This window comes from Eschrichtius robustus, chromosome 1 (assembly GCF_028021215.1).
Source record: "Eschrichtius robustus isolate mEscRob2 chromosome 1, mEscRob2.pri, whole genome shotgun sequence".
Classification (NCBI taxonomy): domain Eukaryota; kingdom Metazoa; phylum Chordata; class Mammalia; order Artiodactyla; family Eschrichtiidae; genus Eschrichtius; species Eschrichtius robustus.
In genome coordinates, this window is record NC_090824.1 from 49,746,779 (window position 1) to 49,770,082 (window position 23,304).

At 37.6% G+C, this 23,304-nt stretch overlaps 2 protein-coding genes across 6 annotated transcripts in view; one reads left to right on the forward strand and one right to left on the reverse strand.

Moving 5' to 3' along the window:
* ATL1 (atlastin GTPase 1) overlaps positions 1-2,975 on the reverse strand; it is an 86,093-nt gene extending 83,118 nt beyond the window's left edge. For all 3 annotated transcript variants that reach the window (XM_068529754.1, XM_068529670.1, XM_068529822.1), the window contains exon 1: positions 2,914-2,975. The gene's annotated coding sequence lies outside the window, so the exon portion shown is untranslated. The remainder of the gene's footprint in view (positions 1-2,913) is intronic.
* Positions 2,976-3,243: 268 nt separating this feature from the next.
* MAP4K5 (mitogen-activated protein kinase kinase kinase kinase 5) overlaps positions 3,244-23,304 on the forward strand; it is a 143,480-nt gene continuing 123,419 nt past the window's right edge. Inside the window, exons 1-2 of one of the 3 annotated variants that reach the window (XM_068545603.1) lie at positions 3,244-3,449; positions 3,659-3,875. In XM_068545603.1, coding sequence (XP_068401704.1) covers positions 3,768-3,875 — 108 coding nt within the window. In that variant the 5' untranslated portion in view covers positions 3,244-3,449; positions 3,659-3,767. The remainder of the gene's footprint in view (positions 3,450-3,658; positions 3,876-23,304) is intronic. The other 2 variants (XM_068545588.1, XM_068545597.1) reach the window with 2 other exon arrangements.

Below are 23,304 nucleotides of genomic sequence, written 5' to 3' on the forward strand. Positions count from 1 at the left end.
GATCAATTCAAGCTGGATTAAAAAAAGGATGTGCACTGCCTTCCTCAACTCTTCTTTTTAAAACTCCCAGTATAATGACCTGATACTGATTCTGAATGAGACACATGTTCTACTGCTCTCCAGAACAAAACAGAATTCTCCTACACTTTGAAAACACAGTTTTGGCCTCAACAGACAACTGATCTTCATTAGTAACAGAAAGAATAGTTTAACTATTTCAAAATCCAAATGATAATTATGGCAAATGTCTTCCAATATTTAATTGATTTATATTTAACAAACCTATAAAGCTCAATCACATAAAATTACATTTTGCAACTAGTTTATGTTGGAAGATTCATCAGGAAATTATATTGTTTAAGCCTAATGTTCCATACTAAAATTATTGTCCTCATGCTCTGTTTTGTCACACTTGAGGGTTTTAATTAGCCATTCTGTCTTGGTTACTAAATTGTGAAACTTACCTAGGTAGAAGTTAAAAAAATTTTATGTCCTTCATTTTGTTTTCTGTTTTTTTGGCTGCACTGTGCTGTATGCAGGAACTTAGTTCCCTGACCAGGGATCTAACCCACGCCCCCTGCAGTGGAAGTGCAGTGTCTTAACCACTGGACTGCCAAGGAAGTCCCTGTGTCCCCCAATTTTAAAAAATTAAGCCTTGGCTAAAATTGAAACAAGAGGCCACAGATTATAATTTGCATTTTACTAAAGAACTTTGAAAGAAGGGAAAAACACTATAAAGCATAGAGCAAACCATAAAAGGTTGTTAGGCAGATAACAGGAAAACATGGAATATATTAACATGTCATATTATGAAGACACAAAGAATATATGACAGTTATATAAAGCCATACTTATTCTTACTCAATACCTTGGCATTATAAAATTTGGTAGTTTGTAAGAAACTCTTCTGTGCTCAGTTGAAAACTTTTTATTGTTATGTTACCTTCAACCTTGAAACCATGTGCTTAATTGTTTAGGACGTAAAATTAAATTTATGCACTGTATGTTTATTCTATGGAAATTGAATGTGAATTTCTTTACTAACCATGAAATATTTAACAGACAAGCTATGACTTCACTGATCTTGATAAAATTAACTCAACCAGTATTTAAAAATTCTAAAGATTCTCTTGGAGTTAGTATAAAGCAGATGTTTTTTGCTTGCAACAACTGTGGTACAAGTAAAAGAACGATTATGGCAGGCACTTCTTAACCACCACATAAAATCTTGACTTTTTCCATGCTAGCCACCTCTGGGTTGATGATCAAAGCATGTGGATCTGCCATTACTGGCAGCATAAAGTATCTGCACTCCAGGGTCTTGTTGAAGCCTATGACCTCAAACTTTTTATTGCCTAATTCAAATCAAACATTGTGTTTCAAGAATAACATGCTTAAAGGAGTGTCAGAAAGACATTTATCCTTGTTTCAAACTGGGAATTCAGAGTCTCCATTTTAGGAAGGCCCATGAGGTAAGTTTTCCTAAACTCTTAGTATCAGGAAAAGATGTAACTCTCTCTCAATTAATTGGTTTACTGTGATCTCAAAAACACTATGAAACCCTCTGCTTTGGCCAATTTGCTGTATTGTTCTGGTATCTTATTTTTCCTTTCTTTAACATCATACCTATTTCCTCATTTTTATCTTGTGTTATAGTATGCATTTTCTGTATGCTGCCTCAAATTCTCTGAGGAATAATTTAGGTATAAATAAGTAACGATAAATAAATTTCAGACTAGAAAAAGGATCAATGCTTATAGGGTCAAAGGGGGAAAAACGAAATCTATGACAGTAAATAAGTACTAGGATACCAATAGAACATTTGAAAAGATTTTGAGTCATTGAAGCCAAAAGTATTTGCCCACCAAAACAAGTGCCAAGAAGCTTTGAAAGAAGGAACTGTTCTTCAACAATTTTTTCAATGCAGCAAACACATAGGCTTTGTCCATAGAGCATGTAAGTCTGAGCTTACTTATGTTCCCTAAATAAGTGCCCTTTGTGCACGGAGCACAAGAAAATACATATATTCCCTGTCCTGTTAAGGTGTGAATTTAATTTCTACATTATGCAATTGATTACAATGATCAACAACAAGGAGTACATTGCCCAAGAATGGAATTGAATTGGATGTTCAAAGCCACAAGCCAACATCTGCAACTTGCTCTTTTGTGATTTTTTCAGTCACTAAATGCAATGGCCAAGTGTTAGCTGGCTTTTTTGTTCAAAACCTTCACAGGGCTCTAGAAATAACGTTGCCAGTATACAAACTGGCAACTTTATTTCTACCTTCAGACCAAGACTGGAACTGAAACTACAAAACAGCTTGTTAAATATCAGCCAAATTACTTCCCTAAACTCCTGTTTCATATTCTGTGCATTCTGAAGTATTTTTAAACCTTTTATATTTTGAGAACCCTCTTTATAATCCTGTAAAATGCTTTATAAACACTTCCTTGGGTGTCAGATGCAAAACCTTATCCTCTTCATGCTGCAGATAAGGATACGGAGACATTGCCAAATACGATGTCTTTCTTGTCCCAGGTCATATACTGAGGAAGTGGTAGAGCCAGAACCAGGTTGTGGTCCCTGACTTTGTTTCAGATTCTGCAAAACTCCTGACCCAAGGAGCGATACCCACGTTCAGACAGCGCGTGTGCCCAACAGGGATAAAGGCCATCGAGACTACCTAGGAATTCAGACTTTCAGAAATGTCTTGGGAAAACTCAGTAGAAGACAGGTTGCGCAGGTGTGCAGTGAAGCCTCAAACTCATACCACTGAGAATAATTTGCAAAACAGGACGGTGCAGTAGGGTGTGCCGCGACTTGGTTAATCTGGCACTCCACTCCCCCACCTCCTTCCCTGGTGCCCCACTGCCAGGTGACTTCTCACCTGGCCCAGTGCCCTCAACGTACCTTTTCTGAACTGGGAGGGCTGCGTTCCCTTCGCCCTCGTGCTCACCCTTCTCCCTCTAGCCGTCACCTTCTAAGATTACCTGACAAAGCGGGGGGCGGTTTAGCGGAGGCGCTTCGGCCCACGAATGCCCGGGGGCGTCCCTAAGCCCCGAGGGTGGGAAGCAGAGCCTGGGCCCGGAAAGGACGCGCCGGCCCGGGGGGCGCGGCGGCCCGGCCGGGAGAGTGTCGTGTCCCGAGCAGGCCTCAGGGCGGCACTCTGGCCCTGCGGCCGGCGTGCTCGGGCCGGCCGCTGGGCGCCGACCTACGCTGGCCGGGAACGTGTCTCCCGGTGACGCAGCCCCGGGTGGAGAACGTGGTGCGGCGGCGGCGACGGTACGCCCCTCCGCCGTCCGCGAGAGAACGTGCGGTGCAGCGGGAGGCGGCGACGGCGCCGGACCTGGAGCGGCCGGCGGGCGCCGGGAAGCAGGACGCTGGCGCCGGCGAGGAAGTAGGTCCCGGGCGCGGCGCTCAACAAAGAGTGGAGCCGCCCCCCTCAGGTACCCAGCCGGCCCCGGCCCCCGGCGGGCGGGCAGACCCGGCTCGGCAGTTCGCGGGCGGCCGGGGAAGGGGGAAGGGCCGAGGCCGGAACGCGGCGGCTAGGCGCCGGGGAGAGCCTTTCAGGCCCGCTGGTTCGCTGGCCCCGGCCGGGCGGAAGGGACGGGGCTGGGCCGCTCGGGGTTGTAGCCTCTGCTCGTTTCTCGTGCAGGCGGAGCTGCGGGCAGAGGCTCCATGTTAGGAAGCGGCGCCGCTCGTCCTCGTTAGCGGGAATCGGGGCGCCGCGGGCAGAGCCGGCGGGAGCCGGGCCCTGAGCGAAGATGGAGGCCCCTCTGCGGCCTGGCGCGGACATCCTGAGGCGGAACCCGCAGCAGGACTACGAGCTCGTTCAGAGGGTCGGCAGCGGCACCTACGGGGACGTCTATAAGGTGAGGCAGGCCGGGCTCTCTCCCTGCGGTCCGCTGGCTCCCGGGTATAGGGCCACTTTCTGGGGAAGTATGAGGAGGGGGGAGGATGCTTTTATTGTTATATCTTGGAGATGCCGCGGCCGGGTTCCGTGTACTCGATTCGGGGCACCTTCTATTCACTGCTTGCTCTAATCGCTCCAACAAGCAGAACTAAACACACCTTTGCGAACTACCGTAGTACTTTTTTTGTGGTATAAAGGCTTTTTAACGCTTATTTATGGTATCCAAGGGAGTTCGAATCCTCTTATGGAGTTGCACTTGAGGATATTCTTGTCTTAGCATGGAAGAATGCTTCCTGGAAGACAGTAGGCAAGTATGTTGACATTCCGAAATTTGCATAAAGTTTTTGATGGATAATCTTGGTTTAAAAAGTCCTATGAAACCCTGTCTCTCAATTTTATCTGTAAGCAGTCTAATACTGGGTCAGAGTGACTTGTGCACAAACATTACCCTATGAAGAACGATTCTGTTCCCGGCAGAAGTTTCATTATTTGTATCTGGTTGATGATTCTTTTTCTACTTTAGCAGTTCCTCTCTTTGGGATTTATAACATACCGTGACCAAGAGTGGTTAAGAGCTGCTGTATTTTTATTATACTCGTTTGTTTTATTTGAGACAAATGATGAGGATGAGTTACTCTTAATTTGAGATTTAAAAAAACATCATAGAGAAGCAAACCCAGTTCCCTAAATCCACTGAGTTCTTGAAGGATGAAGAGGAAAGATTGTTTTAGATTGCCTTATGCTTTTTGTTCTCTGTTCCAAAAAGGGAGCACTAATGCAACTCACATGGCTATATCAAGGGGCATTTCCTTTGATTTGGAACAGCTTTGTTTATTGGATTTAATCATGTTAGGTATCCCATTATTCCAAACAGCACTCCTGCATATACCTGAAATGGCCTTGTGTCATACGGGTAATTAACCAGGAGAAGCCTTTAGGGTATGTTGTTTTTTACAGGTAATATGGTAATATGGAAGAAAAAACATCCCTTTTTCCTAACCTTTCTGTTTTTGTTTAATATCCTCCCTATTAATACTAACAATTTGAGGTTGTGTTATGACAGTTCTACCACTGTTTGATTCTATTGAGATGAAATGTAATGGGTAGGCTTTTTATTCTTTAAACAAGCATTTGAATCTTCTGTACTAGGTACTGTTCTGTATGGGATGTTGAATTGGGAGGAAGGTTCCAGCTTTTGCCTTGTGAATAATTTTAATTCAAAGTAGATAATTATAATAGAATCCTCTTCTTTATGTAGAATTAGGGGTAGTTAACTCTTAATTGTTATTCATGGATTAGCCATTTTGTGGAATGCTTTTTAAAAAATTGAAATTCCTTTTTGCCTTCTCAGTCCCACTTTTTAGTCACCTCCATCTTATGATTCACTATGTATTACACTAGTTCATGTTAGTCATACAATTGGTAATCATCAATTCAGTTCATGTTCATAATACAATAATCTGAATTCCAATTCTTGTATATTTTCTCTCCTCCCTACTACAAGAAAATTTAAAATGGTTTCCCCACAAAAATCCCAAGGCCTTCACCTTTTTTCTTTATAAATATAACAACTAAAGCAACTATCTGGAGCAGGATTTTGTCCTTGCCAGGGAAAGCAAAGGGTTATATTAAAGGAACAGCTAATGCTTGCCTTTTACCCTGGTACCTCCCTGCCCTATCTCTCTCTTCAACAGCTCCTAAACAGAGGATCAAGACAATATTTATCATACACCACTTTCAAACACCCTCCCCCCAAATGATCCCCTTCCCTCACATTCATGCTCCCTCACTTTATGTGTATACTCATTCCGCACCAAGCCAGCCTCTAATTCCTAAATATCCTCAAAACCCTGGTTCCTTGTCTTTGTTTTCCTTTGTTCTAATTACCTGGCATCACCTCCCACCCCCATTTCCAACTGTTATAGCCTACCTTACTCAAAGCCTCCAGGAGGCCCCAGCCCCTCCCCCTTATCTCTCCAACCTCATTTATTACTCTTCACCCTGCTTCACTCTCTTCTAGCAACACTGGCCTGCTTGCTCTTCCTTAAACATAAGGAAGAGCAAGCAGGCCAGTGTTGCCATCTTCCCTACCTTTGGGCCTTTGTTCTGGCTATTGCTTCTGCTCAGAATGTTTTTCCTCAGACAGCCACATGGCTTGCTCCCTTCCCTCCTTGCTTTTATATCCTCTCAGTCTTTTTTTCCTACTTCTTTTTTCTTTGCACTTATCACCATCTAATGTCATTTTTTAAAAATTTTATTGGAGTACAATTGCTTTACAATGTTGTGTTAGTTTCTGCTGTACAATGAAGTGAATCAGCTATATGTATACATATATCCCCTCCCTCTTGGACCTCCCTCCCCCCCCCATCCCACCCATCTAGGTCATCACAGAGCACCAAGCTGAGCTCCCTGTGCTATATGGCAGGTTCCCACTAGCTGTCTATTTTACACATGGTAGTGTATGTATGTCAAACCTAATCTCCCAATTCATCCCACCTTTTTACTTATTTTTTCTTGTTTATTATCTATCTCAATCCACTAACCTACTCTCTGAGGGCAGGAATTTTATCTCTTTTATTCACTGCTCTATCTCTAATAGTTCCTAGAATTATGCCTGGCACAGAGTAAGTACTTTCTGAACATTTGAGGAATGAATGAATGAATGAATGAATGGCTATCAGTCTTTCTGTCCCCTAATTCTCTGGGCATATACTTTATACTTTATACTTACTGGGCATATACAACACTAAGTTAGCATTTAATACTCTATATATTCCTGTAATGCCTATTATGATATCCTGTATATGTATTTTTATTACAAATTTCAATTATTTGAGTCCTCCAGGAAAAATATTTCTGGAAAACTATTTCATAGCATATCCATTTTCAGCATTCGAGTCCTATAGAATTTTATCAGTTTATATTTACTCCTTAATATGCCTAAAACCTGTAACATTCAAACTGTAGTGCTGAAGTTTTTAACTCAGAGCACTTAGAGTAATTTTGTTATTCATCACTGTGTTTAGGATGAGCTGAAAATCCTAGGAAGTTTTAGAAGAATTTCAATCTGTGATGTAAACTAGCAAAATAATTACAGTGAAGAATAATGCAGGTAAATTAGTTGCTGTTCTAGTCAGATATTATCCCTACTTCTTTTTTTATCTTATGGAGCTGGAGCTTTAAAAGTACCACAGCTTTGAGATTTTTTGTGAATTATTTTTATGTTTTTCAAAAACACAGATCCCCTTTGAAGCGCCTGTCTTTCCTGAGACTCCTCAAGAGGGGAGAGCTCAATCTTAAACTGGCTATTCCCTGGTTGAAAAAAGAATACTATAAAGCTTCTTTTAGATAAATAGGGTAAATCATTGAGGGTGAAAGCAGGAAATAGTGGAGGGGAAAGAAACACAAAAGAGAAAAGAAATGTGGTGGAAACTGAAGGATTAAATTTCAACTGAGCAAATTTTATTTATAATTATCATTAATTTTTAAATCTTCTAACAGGAAGAGGAAGCCTGGAGATTTAGTGCCTCTCCTACCTTCTGTCCATAGTGATCTGGACTATTGTAGTATCATGATACAGTTCACAATTAACAGTACAAGCCATTTGGGTGGTCTTTATCCAAATATTTAGATCAAAATTGTCCGCAATCTAGATTCCAGAGAAGTTTTAGTAATCTTTTTTTTATTTTTTGTGGGTTATAAATTTAGAGTGGGCAATCTCATGTATTTTTTTCTAACCTGTATTGCTTTTTCCGACTGATTATAAAAGTGTGACATGTTTAGCTCCAGGAGGACAGGAACAGATGTCTCCTGCTTTTCACTGTACAGTAGCAGACAGATAGATGCTCAATAAATATTTATTGAATGATATTAGTTGTAGAAAATTACCAGAGATGAGTACTGTTAATAATTTAATATAGTTTATTTCAGGCTTTTTTCCTAAATGTTTTTAAACCAGTATATTTAAACATGGCTTTTATAAAATTGGGAGCATGATGTATCTCTTTTTTCTACTTGATTGGAATGGCCATCATTTTCCCGGTCTTTAAATAGTCTTCAAAAATACCATTTTTAAAGGATCCTTTGAACAAACTCTCATTTAGTTAATCGTTATGAGTTTCATATTTGTTTTCAATTTTTAATTTTTGCAATTTTAAATGTTATAATTTGTGTAGAAATCTGTGTCACACCGTCATATCACTTCTGTGGGTTCTCTGGGTGCTGGATGAACTGGGTCCACTGTAATGAATCCCCTTTTTATATATGCCCTCCCTCTCTCTTCCCCAAGCCAGAAGTCACAATTCTGGAACAGCTTTTGATACTTTAAAGCTTACCCCAGGATCCCATTGTATAGAGACAAAGCTTGTTACATCACAACACTTCTGTAAACGTTCATTTATTCAAGAAATACTTATTGAGTGCCAACTGTATGGTAGGGTATGGGGATGCAAACACGAGAAAGAGAAAGTACACTATCAACATATAGGAACATATAATGTAGTCAGGAAAACAGACATGTAAACAGTCATAATTTGGTAAGTGCCAGAATAGAAGTGAAGTGGAAGATATGCCCAACTTTGTTTTTTGTGGGGACTAGGGAAGGGAGGAAAGGAGAGAGAACTATGATGTGAACCAGGGAAGATTAAAAGCGAAGGGGACATTGACTGGATTTTAAAAGAGTGCAGGGTGATTTCCAGGTGGACAAGACAGGAAAGAAATTTTAGGCTGTGGGAATAGGGTGTGCAAATACCTGGTGGCTTGAGAAACCATAGTGAGTCTTGAGGGATCTGCATCTGCTTTCCAAGTTTGGTGTGACCAAATCTGGCAGGGATTCCATAGATGGCAAACAAAAGCTATTTTCTGGCAGAAAAGGACCAGATAATGGACCTTGTATGTCATAGCAAAGAATTTGGACTTCTTCCTGTAAACTGAAGAAAGACTTTAGGAGGGACTCTCTCATGGTGTAGAGGCTGGATTAGACAAAGTTTCTGGAAGTATAGGGATGAAAGGAAGTGATAGATTTAGATGATCAAATTTACCTGGTGATGAGTGAGGGACAAACAGGTAGTCAGTGGCATTTAGAATTTCTGCCTTGGGTGACTACATTTATTGGTGCCATCAACAGAATTAGGAACTACCAAATTTGTGGGGTCTGGATCTTGTGTTTGGTTTTGGATGTATGACAGTGTATAGGTGGTTATGTCCAGTGTATGGTAGGAAATTCACCTCTGGCCTTAGAGCTGGACTGGGGATACAGGTTTGGGAGTCATTGTCACTTTATGGGGTGGTACCTGTGTACTATAGGTGAGGTCACCCAGGAGAGTACATTTGTAGGAGAGCTGAGTAAAGGCAGTAGTCTTAGAGTAGTGGCAGAAGAAAATAATGTATTGAAGGTGTCTGAGAAGAAACAAAATGTTATGACGAAGTTCTTTCCATAGAAATCAAGTTTCAAGAACTCCTCTCTATCATCACCTGTGTTCATTCTTGTTTCCTCCCACTCTAGTAAGGCAAATGTTTTCATCTTCCAAAAAATATAAATCTGAGGTTTTGTGTCATTCCCTTTTATTCTCCTTGTCCATAGAATAAAGTCTTAGAATGATATGGCTTTTAAGGCCCTGCCTGTCCTGAGACTAACCATACAGAATTTCCTTCGGTTCTTTATATGCACTCTACTCTTGTCCTTCAGGTTTCTGCAGGTACTATCTCCTTTAACTAGAACAGTCTTCCTCTTGTCTTTCATCTGTCTTCTGTTTGCATTTCTCTTTATAAACATTGCATTTTCAGTGAGGCCTTTTCTGTCCTTTAGATAAGGTCATATCTGTCTGCTGTTTGACTTCTTACATAATACTTACCATTTGTCACTCATCATTGTTGCTGTCAGTCTTCCTTCTCTGCTCAAACTGCAAGACCAGGGACTTGTGTTTACCACTGAATCAGCTAGCCTAGCATAGTGCCTGGCATATAATAAGTGCTCAATAAAAATGTTTTGAAGGAGTGAGCAACATAGTGGTCATTTAAGTAAGGAGTTGAAAGGGTTCATTAAGAGCAGAAGAGTTGAGGTGTGAATGGTCAGTAAGGAAATAGGAGAAATGTAGACCACTTTTTAAAGCAGCTTAGCTATGAAGGGAAAAAGAAATGAGACACACAGATGTTTTTTCCACTGTTTCTGTTTTTTTTTCTTCCATTGAGTCTGATTATATTTTTTCAGTTATTATTCCTTAAAATTGTTTTATCACTCAATTGACCAGGAGAACTGCTGAGTTTAGAGAAGGAATTTCACAGAGAAGGCAATCAAGACAGAATTTGGGAGGAATTGAAAATTTAGGAAGATTAAATGTAAAAATTTAGGGTGGAATTGTTGGGGACCAAGGTAGGGGATAAATTTAAAACCTCCTTCCCTCCTTTTCTTTTTCCTCCCTCTTTCCCTCTCTCCTTCTCTGAAATAGAGCCTCCATTGATTTCCAGCCCCCGTTTTTCCCCTATGGGTATGGTTAGGATGAGGCACATTGATGAATGGGGAACTGGAATGCAGCCGGGGAATGACAGGGTAGAAAGGAGTATTTAAGATTCAACCAGTATTTATAGAGAGCCTCTGATGTGCCAGACACTGTTCTGGGGTCTTGGAATACACCAGTGAACGATGTAGACAAAGATTCTTGCCCTCAAACAATAAATATAATAAATAAGTTGTATGATATGTTAGAAGGTGATTAAAGATGTGGAAAGAAGAAAACACTGAACAAGTTAAGGGGTTCAGGATTGCCAGGGTGGGATGGGGAAGGCAGGTTGAGGAATTATATTGGGATGGACAGGGTAGGCCACATTGAGAAGGTTAGATTTGCGCAGAGACTAAGGAGTTGGCCAAGTGGATATCTGGGTAACCAGAGGAAGTCTTAACTATCTCTCTCTCTTACTGAATCACCTGAACCTATCTCTACAGCTAAATTGTAAGCTTAGGGTTAGAAATTAGAACTGAGACACAGTCATTGCCACCATTGCATCTCATTGGCTTGTGCAGGGGTATAAGTCATTGTGATTTAAATTAAGTTCAGCAGTTGTATGTAAGTTACCCATTTCTATGTAATTTTTTAAAAATTTTATTTATTTATTTACGGCTGTGTCAGGTCTTTGTTGTGGCATGTGGAATCTTCGTTGCTGCACACGGGATATTTTTGTTGCAGCACGTGGGTTTCTCTCTGGTTGTGGCATCCGGGTTTTCTCTCTCTAGTTGTGGCGCATGGACTCCAGAGTGCATGGGCTCTGTGGTTTGCAGCACACAGGCTCTCTAGTTGAGGTGCGTGGGCTCAATAGTTGTGGCACGTGGGCTTAGTTGCCCCGCGGCATGTGGGATCTTAGTTCCCTCACCAGGAATCGAACCCATGTCCCCTGCATTGTAAGGCAGATTCTTTACCACTGGACCACCAGGGAGGTCCCTCTATGTCATTTTTTAATAGCATGATTTTGCAAACAAAGGATATGTAGCTGCTTCTACTATATCTTTCCCCACTCGTGTTCTCTAATCTTTAAATGCTAATAAAATAGACATGCCTAATGGCCCCAAATGTGAAGGTGATAGAGGATGGATGTATATTCTGCTTGTACTTTCTCTGACATTTGATATCAAAACATCACCCACTTCTTCTTCTTCTTCTTTGTTTTTTTTTGGATTCTAACACAGTTTGTGTGAACATACTATCCTTTCTGTGTCCTGGTAATCTGACATAAGAGACTGTTGGGTTGTCATGTTAGGGTGAGAGAGAGTGAATAACTTGCAAAAATAGGTTAACAGCGGGAAATAAGAATCTTATTTAAAATTATGCTTTTTATTAAGCTAGTCGATATCTTATTAAAAGTTATTTAATTAGATATTATGTTAAATATTGTGAAAGGTTACTATGAAAGTAAAACATGTTTTATTAGGATGAAGTGTTCTGTTATGGATGTTTACCGTTTTGCAAATCATCTGGTTAAACTCTTATTTTGTATTTATTTTTCTTACTGCTTAGAAGTAGGCTTATGTTATGACTGCCTGGAAAAAGACCATGGTTCTGATGGTGGATGTGAAGCTCTGGATCATGGTTAGAGGCAAATAATTTAAAAACGCCTTTCTACTTTCATAGAAATGTTGTGAAAACTGTAAAAGTCTTAAATACTTTCAACGTTGTGAAAATAGACATAAAACAGTGCCATCACTGGTGCAGGTATATAAATTCTAGTTCCAAAATTGACTTTTAGATACAACCTCTGCCTTAGGCTTATAATGTATCTAGTATTCTTTTTATTTTCATAGGTTCAGTATTTTCACTTTAACCATCATTTCCACTGTTCTTGATGAAGACAATGGGATAGAATGCAGATGGACTTAGATTTCTTATTCTAGTTTTCCTTTCAGAATTTATAAAAGTTTCACTCTTAGCTTAAAATTGTGGTTTCAGACCAAATACACAGGAAGAGAAACATGTGATACTTATTAACTTATAAACAAGTGATACTTGTGTTTTCAGAGCTTTGTTTTCAATTTGAAAACTTAGTCCTAGATCAGATAAATTGGAGCAGGCACTTTCTCTTGGCTGCATTGGACTATTTTGAGTATTTGTACATATTTGAATGTTAGTAGAAGGCTATTGCTTTTCAATTATGTGAAGTACTATTTAAGTTAGAGAGTGTAGATAACTCTTTGAAAAAGGCAAAATGAATTTATGTCTAGTGTAACTCTATGTCTGTTAAATGTCATAATCTCCCACTGAGATTTTGAGAAGATGATGTGGGAAGCCAGGCTGATAGACCAGTCTATCCTCGGAGGTGTTTGGGCCCATGAATCATATAGGCCCCCACCTTCTAACATTTTTATAAAAATGAAATTGGATTAAAATGAATGAGTGACTAATGTTTGTTTAGCTCTTTCATAATCAGTATATTACTTGTTTCTCACAATAATCCTATGAGGTAGGTGGTACAGATGCATTATCATCTCTAGTTTACCCAAGAAGAAGTTGTATGATATTTGCTTGTATCATAAGTTGTATGTTGTATGTATATTATGTTGTATCATAAGTTGTATGATATTTGCTCTAGATCTTACAGATAGTAGGTGGCACTGTGAGGACGTGAATCCAGATCTTCTGACTCTATGATCTCTGTTCTTTCCACTATACCAAACTGCCTCGGGACTACATCTTTAAATTCATTGCTGTATACATAGCCCTTAACACATTGTCTAGCACATAATAAGCTCTAAGCAAATTATGGGCAGATGGTCAAATGAGACTTGGCAGCCTTACCCCTCTGCTGAGAGGTGAGGGATTTTTTGGATTGATTTGAATATGCATATAAGCTTCAGGTCTTAGCACCAACTCTCAGAAGTACTATTTCCTGGTTACCCACCTGGTCGTTACTCTTACCCTTAAAACTTCCAAATTGGAGCCCAGGCTTGACTTGCTTTTACTGTGGAGATGAACTTATCAGTAGCTCATAGCCACCCTACAATGTTAATAAGTAAAAAGAGAAACTGTTTTTTTTCTTGGTTGTTAGACACCCTTCCTGATGTGCCTTCTCTTGTGCTCATTTTGTTGGAACTTCAGACTTATTGTTACCTAAGATAACTGAGTCCCATAGACTAGATTTGGTAATGCTGTTCTAAGTTAAAATAAACAAAATGCTAATTCTTTCAGGCAGTAGAATAGCCTACCTTCTGTAGCATTAGCTGGTTACTTCTGTTTGCCTATGTCTAATTTGTCACAGCCTGAGAAGGATGTCTTGTGAACCAACGTGTTACCCCTCACATACATGCACCCTCTTTTCTAGGTGCCCTGTGCCTTTTTGTCCTTCTTTTTTAAACCTACCTCTTATCAATATCCGGAAGGATCCAATGTGGGCATGACAGTATATTTTAATAGACATAAGTTGCAATAAATTATTAACAACTTTTGCATTTTAAGCTTTTTAGTTCCTAATTGTAATAGTGGAGATGCTTGGGTCCCCTATAATGTTTTTTTTCCAGGAATAATTTCCTTTTCTTTCTGTAGATCCATGGGTAGGACTTGCCTTCCTATTTGCCTCTCTCGTCCTCGCCTCAGAATAGATAGCCTTCTTTCCTACCTTCTTTTCAAAAAATACATTTTAAGTAATATGTGTTTATTTTCGAAAACTTGGATGTAGGAGTAAATGAAAAATTACATGTACCTCTTTTACCGAAAGATGAACATTTTTGTATATCTTTCAAGACTTTTAAAAAGTCATATTAAGGACACATACATAGATCATAATATATATTATATAAGCATATATTTAAGCATACTATATGTAGTATATTATATAGCATATATATTTGATAAGGTACTTTTCTCATTTAACAGTATGTCACAAACAACTTTTCATGTGAGTAGATATACACATTTAATATTTGTGTATTATTTCCTTGTATCATTGTACAATAATGAATTTAATTCATTATTGTTGAACAAGCAGATTATCTCCAGTATTTCCTTATTATAAGCATGCTGTGATCCGTATCCTTGAACAAATTCTTTTCACATATCTAATTATTTCTTTAAGTAAATTTCTAGAATTAAATTTTCTTTTTTTCCTTGTGTTGAGATTTTTATCCACGTTGTTAATTTCACACTGCATGAAAATGTGGCTGCACATGTGGCAAGAGATGCCAATCCTGGGGGAGTCCTTCTGGCTAAAGTTTTAGTGAATTTGACCTATTATTCCCCTCAATAGTTGCACCCACCAGCAGTGATTGAGAGTTTACATATTTCCTACCTCTTTTTTTATTATTAATAATGTAATGTAATGTATTTCTGTTACCTTATTTTACACTTACGTTTTCATGTTTGTTTTTTCCCTACCTCTTTTAATCTTAACTCAAGCCCTTTTCTCCCTTTGCTTTGCCATGAAGGCCTCCAGATAATTACAATTTAAGTAATCCTCTAGAAGGAATGCTCCCTTTAATAAAATCAATCTGTATTAGGAGAGGATTAGAAAAATTCTTTTCAAAGACAAGTAAGTATCCTAACATACTAAGGCTTTAGTGTGTCCTGAGATATAAGTCATCTGGACAGATTTGGGGTCACCCTAACAGGCAGGCCTTAGACTCTGAATATGTCTGCCTGGTAGTGGGGCAAACCCTGCAGTACAGCCTCCTTCTGTGGGAGAGGGAGCACCTGTCTAGATCTGGAAGGTAGCTTGGAAATAACTTGCCTCACAAAAATTAAGGAATTTGGGAGCTGGCAGGGACCTCTTACACAGTACATGTGTCCCCTACCCTATCCTTGACAAAGGGTCATTTAACTTATTTAAATAATGATGTACTAGAAGCAGTTGGTTCCTTTTTAAGCGCTATAGAAAACTTTCCTGTTTGGATCTAAAATCTGTCCCATTGAAACTCAAACAAGGCAGATAAATCTTTAATTCTTTGCTGTCACCCCACCAGTACTACCCTCATACCTGAAGTACCTGATGCATAAGGGATGCTGAGTAAATGAAAAAATAATGAATGACTAATCTTTATATTAAATTTTCATGTGGAGGATATGCTATGTGTGGCTCCCCCCTTATTATATCTTGTTGACATAAATTTGATAATCTTATTGGAAGTGGTTTCCTTGAAATTTACATAATTTATATAGTATATAATATGTGTTTATGACCTCCCTTTTTCCCAAAAAGATTTATAATAGAAGTAAAATGAAGCACTTTACTCTTACCACAGGATAAAGTACTGCATTGTGTTTTGAATATAACACTTTCAACATTTATTTTTAAATTTTAAAAATATCATAACTTTATAGAAATTTGAAGAAAGAAAAGTCACTTATAACATGACTTCTGTAATGAATCTAATATTTTAACTACTATCATTTTTGTTGGACATCAGACTTTGAGCACATAGTCAAAACACATAGTAATCAGAATGGTGGTAAGGGTCTGGAATCTGTATGTAGCATGTTGAAGAAGTTAGCATGTTTCATCCATAGATAGAAGGGAGCTTTTATGTTTCTGTCTGAGCAGAGTTAAAATTAGAACTAGGCCCCCTAACTGCCATAGGAATGGCAATACATACTTACTGAATAAATCAGTACATACTTACTGAATAAATCAGTACATACTTACTGAATAAATCAATGAATTTAGATATCTGAAATTTGTCATAGGAGGAATAGACTCAATCAACTTTATCTCATAGACCAAAACTGGGACCATTGAGGAGAAATTATAGGAGAGTAGATTTTGCTTATCATAAAAAGTCTTTATACAACTAAATTTATCCTACAAAATGAATGTATGAGATTGATCAAATGACCTCCATAAACTAAGAAGAAGAAAATTGCTTTTTTAGAAAAAAGATTGAGTTAGATCATTTCCAAAATTTCCTCCAAACTGAGATTCTAATAGAACAGTATCTCTAGAGTAGTTGTAGTTTTAGTTTTGTCTGTTTCCTTCCTCCCTTCCTCCCTTCCTCCCTCCCTCCCTCCCTCCCTCCCTTCCTTCCTTCCTTCCTTCCCTCCTTCTTATCTACCTACCTACCTACCTATTTTTTAAATTTTTATTGAGGTGTAGTTGACTTACAGTATTATATTAGTTTCAGATTACAACAGAGTGATTTGATATTTTTATACATTACAAAATGATGACAGCAGTAAGTCTAGTTACCATCTGTCACTATACAAATTTATTACACACTGTTATTGACTCTATTCCCTATGCTGTATATTACATCACTGTGACTTATTTATTTTGTGACTGGAAGTTTGTACCTCTTAATCTCCCTCACTTATTTTACTCATCCTTCATCCCCCTCCCCTCTGGCAACCACCGGTTTGTTCTTTGATCTGTTTCTGTTTTGTTTTGTTTATTTTGTTCTTTAGATTCCACATACAAGTGAAATCATACAGTGTTTGTCTGACTTATTTCACTTAGCATAATACCCACGAGGTTATCCACATTGTCACAAATGGCAAGATTTCATTTTTTATGGCTAAGTAATATTCCTTTGTGTGTGTGTGTGTGTGTGTGTGTGTGTGTGTGTATCTCCACTTGGGTTGCTTTCATATCTTGGCTATGGTAAATAAATCTGCAGTGAATAGTGGCACACACGTATCTTTTTGAATCTGTATTTTTGTTATCTTCACATACATGCCCAGAAGTGATAGTGCTGGATCATATGGCAGTTCTATTTTTGAATTTTTGAGGAACCTTCATAATGTTTTCCATAGTGGCTGCACCAGTTTACATCCCACCAAGAGTGCATGAGGGTTCCCTTTTCTCCACATCCTTGCCAACACTTTTTATTTGTTTGTTTGTCTTTTTGGTGATAACCATTCTGATAGCTGTGACATTGTGGTTTTGATTAACATTTCTCTGATTAGTGGTATTGAGCATTTTTTCGTATGTATGTTGGCTCTCTGTATGTCTTCTTTTGAAAAGTGTCAGTTCAAGTCCTCTGCCCATTTTTTAATCTGGTTTTTTGGTTTTTTTTTTGATGTTGAGTTGTATGAGCCGTTTATGTATTTTGAATATTAACCCCTTATGGGATATTATGTTTGCACATATCTTCTCCCATTCAATAGGCAGCATTTTTGTTTGTTGGTAGTTTCCTTTGCTGTGCAAAAGCTTCTTAGTTTGATGTAGTCCAGTTTTTTTATTTTCGTTTTTCCCTTACTTGAGGAGACATTCAAAAAAATATTGCTAAGACCAATGTCAAATAGTGTACTGCTTGTGTTTTCCTCAGTTTTATGGTTTCAAGTCTTACATTTAAGTCTTTAATCCATTTTGAGTTTAAGGTATATGTATATGGTGTGAGAAAGTAGTCTAGTTTGATTCTTTTGCATGTAGCTCTCCAGTTTTCCAAGCACCATATTTTGAAGAGACTGTCTTTTCCCCATTATATATTCTTGCCTCCTTTGCCATAGATTAATTGACCGTATAAGTGTGGATATTTCTGGGCTCTCTATTCTGTTCCATTGACCTATGTGCCAGTACCATACCATTTTGATTACTGTAGCTTTATAGTATAAATAAATCAGGGAGTGTGATACCTCCAGCTTTGTTCTACTTTTTCAAGATTGTTTTGGTTATCTGGAATGTTTTGTGTTTCCATATAAATTTCAGAATTATTTGTTCTAGTTCTGTGAAAAATGCCATTGGTATTTTGACAGGGATTGCATTGAATCTGTAGATTGCCACCGGTAGTATGGTCATTTTAATAATATTAATTATTCTAATTCATGAACATGACATATCTTTCCCTTTGTTCGTGTTGTCTGCAGTTTCTTTCATCAGTGTCTTAGAATTTTCCTAGTACAAGTCTTTTACCAACTTGGTTAGATTTATTCCTAAGTATTTTATTCTTCTTGATGCAATTGTAAATGGGATTGTTTTCTTAATTTCTCTTTCTGATAGTTAATTACTAGTGTATAGAGACACAATAGGTTTCAAAACAATGTTGAAGAAGAAAAACAAAACTAAAGGTATCATGCTCCCTGATTTCAAACTATACTATAAAGCTACAATAATATATTAATTTTTATCTTGCAGTTTTACTAAATTCATTTATTAGTTTTAATAGTTTTTTTGTGGTATCTTAAAGATTTTCTCTCTATATAATATAATGTCATCTACAAACACTGACAGTTTTACTTATTCCAGTTTGGATTCCTTTTATTTATTTTTCTTCTCTAATTGCTGTGGTTAGGACTTCCAAAACTGTGTTGAATATAAGTGGTGAGAGTGGACATCCTTGTCTTGTTCTTGCTCTTACAGGAAATGCTTTCAGCTTTCCACTGTTAAGTATGATGTTGACTGTAGATTTGTCATATATGGTTTTTATTGTGTTGAGGTATGTTCCCTTTATACCCACTTTGTTGAGAGTCTTTATTATAAATGAATGTTGAACTTTGTCAAACGCTTTTTGTGCATCTCTCAAGATGATGATATGATTTTTATTCTTCAGTTTGTTAATGTGGTGTATCACATTGATTGATTTGCAGCTTTTGAACCATCCTTACATCCCTGGGATAAATATCACTTGATCATAATGTATAATCCTTTTAATGTATTGTTAAATTCAATTTGCTCATATTTTGTTGAGGATTTTTGCATCTATGTTCAGTGATACTGTTGTTTAATTTTCTTTTTTTGTAGTGTCTTTGGTTTTGGTATCAGGGTGATGCTGACCTCCTAGAATCAGTTTGGAAGTTTTCCTTCTTCTTCCATTTTTTGGAGTAATTTGAGAAGGATAAGTGTTAACTCTTCTTTAAATGTTTGGTAGAATTACTTTTTAAGATGTCTGGTCCTGGAATTTTGTTTGTTGGAAAAAAAATTTTTTTACTGATGTAATTTCATTACTGGTAATTGATCTGTTCATATTTTCTGTTTCTTCCTGATTCAGTCCTGAGAGTTTGTATGTTTCTAGGAATTTGTACATTTCTTCTGGGTTGTCCATTTTATTGGCATATAATTGTTTGTAATATTCTCTTATGATCCTTTGATATATGTGATGTCAGCTGTAAGTTCTCTTTCATTTCTGATTTTATTCAGGTCTTCTTTCTTTTTTTCTTGATGAGTCTGGCTAAAGATTTATCAGTTTTCTTCATCTTTTCAAAGAACCAGTTCTTAGTTTTATTGATCTTTCCCATTTTTAAAAATGTCCTATTTCGTTTATTTCTGCTCTCATTTTTATTATTTCTTTTCTACTGACTTTTGGTTTTGTTTGTTCTTCTATTTCTAGTTCCTTTAGGTGTATGGTTAGATGTTTATTTGAGATTTTTCTCATTTCCCGAGGTACACTTGTATTTCTATAAACTTTCCTTTTAGAACTGCTTTTGCTGCATCCCATAGATTTTGGATGATTGTGTTTCCATTTTCATTTGTCTCCAGTTATTTTTTGATTTCCTCTTTGGTTTCTTCAGTGACCCATTCGTTGGTTAGTAGCATATTGTTTAGCCTCCACGTGTTTGTATTTTTTGCAGTTTTTTTTTTTTCTTGTAGTTGATTTCTAGCCTCATATCATTGTGGTTGGAAAAGATGCTTGCTATGATTACCTTCTTCTTAAGTTTATTGAAATTTGTTTTGTGGTCTGGCATGTGATCTGTTGTGGAGAGTTTTTTCCCCTATCCCTTAAATGTGGGTAATATTCTAGGATTCTGCTCTTGGATCTCTTTTCTTCTAACTCTACATACTCCTCCTAGGTTATGTCATCTACTGGCCTGGATTCAATAATATTGATGATGCCCTATCTGTCTCCAATCCATGTTAGCTCTTGAGCTTCAGGAGCTATTAAGTGGCTTACCGGATATCTCCAGTTAGTTTTCCATAGGAACCTAAATTTTAAATATGTTCAAATCTGAGCCCCTTATCTATGTTCCTTCACTGTCCTTCCCCTCCACCCATAAAATGTGTCCATCTTACTGTGTCTGTCATCTTAGTGAATGGAATCACAGTGTGTATTCACTTGTACAATCTAGAAACTAGGGGTTATCCTAGACTTGCTATTCCTTTGCATTCACATTAGTTTGCTAATTCCTAATGGAGACATGCTGGACTAGAGCATAGCAGAGAAGATAGAGGAAAGTTAATGGATTTGCTTTATATTTTTAAGCCATCACTATTTGCTGAGATATCAGATGTGAAGAATGTGAAGGAAAGAAATGAAGAATGACCTTGGGTTTTGTACTTGAGCAACTGGCTGGCTGCAGTAAATTTTATTTAGATTGGCAAGATGTGAGGATGAGTGGGTTTATGGAGCAGAGAAAACTGAGTGTTATGTGTTAGGCATGTTAGGGTTGACATGCCTGTCAGGTTTCCATGGATTTAGGAGTATGGAGCTGGGTGAGGAGAGATTTATCCTGGAGATGGTTGTTAAAGCCATAGGACTACATAGGACAGTGTTAGGTAAAGAAAAGGTGAAATTCTGTGTTAGGATAGGTAACAGAGGAGTGAGTAAACAGAGGCTTAGGCATTATTGAAGGCTTTAAGAGAGAGGTATAAAATATTCTTTTTGAAGAGTAGAAAATCAAACCTAATGGAGAAGTTGTAGTTTGTAGTTTGAGGTTTGTGTTATGATTTGAAAATAACACCAGTTAGTCTGATTTTATACATTTTTCCCCAGTATCATTTAGCTATTCAATATCAGTATGGAATTAGTGGATAATCAAGTTTAATCAGATTAGGATTTTGCTACGCTAGTATGACAGAGGATAAGAGGAGAAGGAAGTTAAGGTTGTTTGTAAGGGAGTGATTATAAATAGAGTGGTGCACCATGGAACCCTGACAGTTAAGGGAAGATGTGAGGAATTGAGAGATGTAATTGGTAGTCATATGGGAATGCACTGGATTGATGAGGTGGAAAGATCACTGGAATGGGAAGACTAGAGTAAATGAGCTGAAAGGGTAGGAAGTCATGATCAGGAATTACGATGTTTGAAGTCAAGATTCGGATAGGAGGCTAAGGATTGAAAAGTCAGAGAGTAGATCTGGATGTTGAAGTCTCTAAGAATGGTACCAAGAAGAGGGGTGGAGAGGAAGACTGTGAGCCAGGAACCATAATGTCCTGAGTGAACAAGAAGGGGTGACCAAGAAGTTAGTAGATGATGGCTACAATAGGATAGTGGGTGATACAGTCTTTCCTGAGCTTCAAAGGAATGTTGTCTCTCACCATCGTCTCTTTACACTCTTATGTTTCCCTTAATACAAGATAATTTTACTACTTTGAAATGACCATGTTTTCCCCTATCTTTACACCTTTGCCTGGAATTCTGTTATAATCCCTTACCCCAACCCACTCTTCCCAAGAAAGTCTCTCATAATATCCATGTTTAGATTTACTTTTTCCTGGAAGCTTTCTGCAACCAGCTTTGACTTGGCTCAGAACCCTCCTGTGTTGTCTTGTATCACCTTTGAGAGATTTGTCACACTTTGTTGTATTTACTATTCACTTCTCTGTCTCACCAACTGATAAAAAGCTTCCTAAAGACAGCACTGTTTTGTTTCGTTATATACCCAGTATCAATATCAGTGCCTGGCACATATTTGTTAAATAATAATATTTGGTATTCAGTGTTCAGTAATATTTGTTGATTGAATGAACCTGTCAAAAACAATGTTCCATAAAGAATCAGATATAGAGGTTTTACAACCTATGACATAATTGACTGCTTACTTCTTTTGTGGGCAAACCAGCTACTTGGCTTTCTTCAAACTTTACAGATGCTGTGTTACTACTTTTGTATCGTAGTTCATATTCTTAAGTCTGGGATGCATACTTTTGACTCTGAGAAGTAGTCACTAGCCACAAGAGATAGCTTGTTAAATATTGAGATATCTGGATTCTCTATTGTTATATTAAAGAATATTTTTGGAGGAAAGGTGTATATTTGAAATTGATGCCCCCAGTTGGCTTCATGGAAAAGTTTTGTGACCCTAAGAAATGCTGGAAGGAAGTTACCTGGGGATAGGATGAGGGGCCTAATGTGAAGAACAGTGAAGTGGAATATAAGAGCTGATCTCATTTATCTTCATGGTGACCGTCTTGGTTGCTATAACTTTTAGATGACTGTCAATACTTGCCAGTTACATTTTTTACCCCTGTTAAAAGAAATTATCTTCCAGCTTCCTCACCACTGAGAGGTACTGTGCCTTAAATCATATCTTTCTATTCTTTGTTGATAACTCAAGACTTTTCTTTTAATTATTTTTTAGTCACATTAAAAATTTTACAGCATGTTGGAAAGTTCATGGCTTATAAAACTGGCAACTGCATAATATTGTTGAAATAGAAATGGATAAGTTAGGAAGATAAACATCTTTAATTGTTTTTTCTTGGTGCAAGTGGAAATTTAACTTTTTACTATGAATTAAAAATCCAGACAGGAGAGTTTGAGTAAAAATACGTCTCCGGTAGTAAATTGACTTGGAAATATTAAGAGATAAGGGAAACACCTTGGCAATGAGAATAGAAACTTAATTTAAGTGGAAAGGCTCTTTTATGGATTTTATAGTGACATTGATCCCATTTATTATTTATCTTTTTCCACCTAATAATTTTAATTCCTTATTAATAAAGAATTAAATAAGAGATAAACTATAGTAAAATATTTTATTGGACTTCTAGGTGTTCGGTATACCCTTAAGTCTAAATATTAGTGTATAGCAATAACCTACTAAAATAAATAGGAATCAGAAATATATTTAGATCTTTTTGTAGAGGTGCTGTGGTATTTCTGTTAGTTCCTTTTATAAACACAGTGTAGGATCTTTAAATTCTTGTGTGTTAAAGTTAAAAAAAATACTTGAGAATATCACACTTAATTTGTTGAAAGGAAATGTTGGGTTTCAAAAACTAGTATTGCGTATGACTCCACTGGATTATAGTGTGAAATTGTATA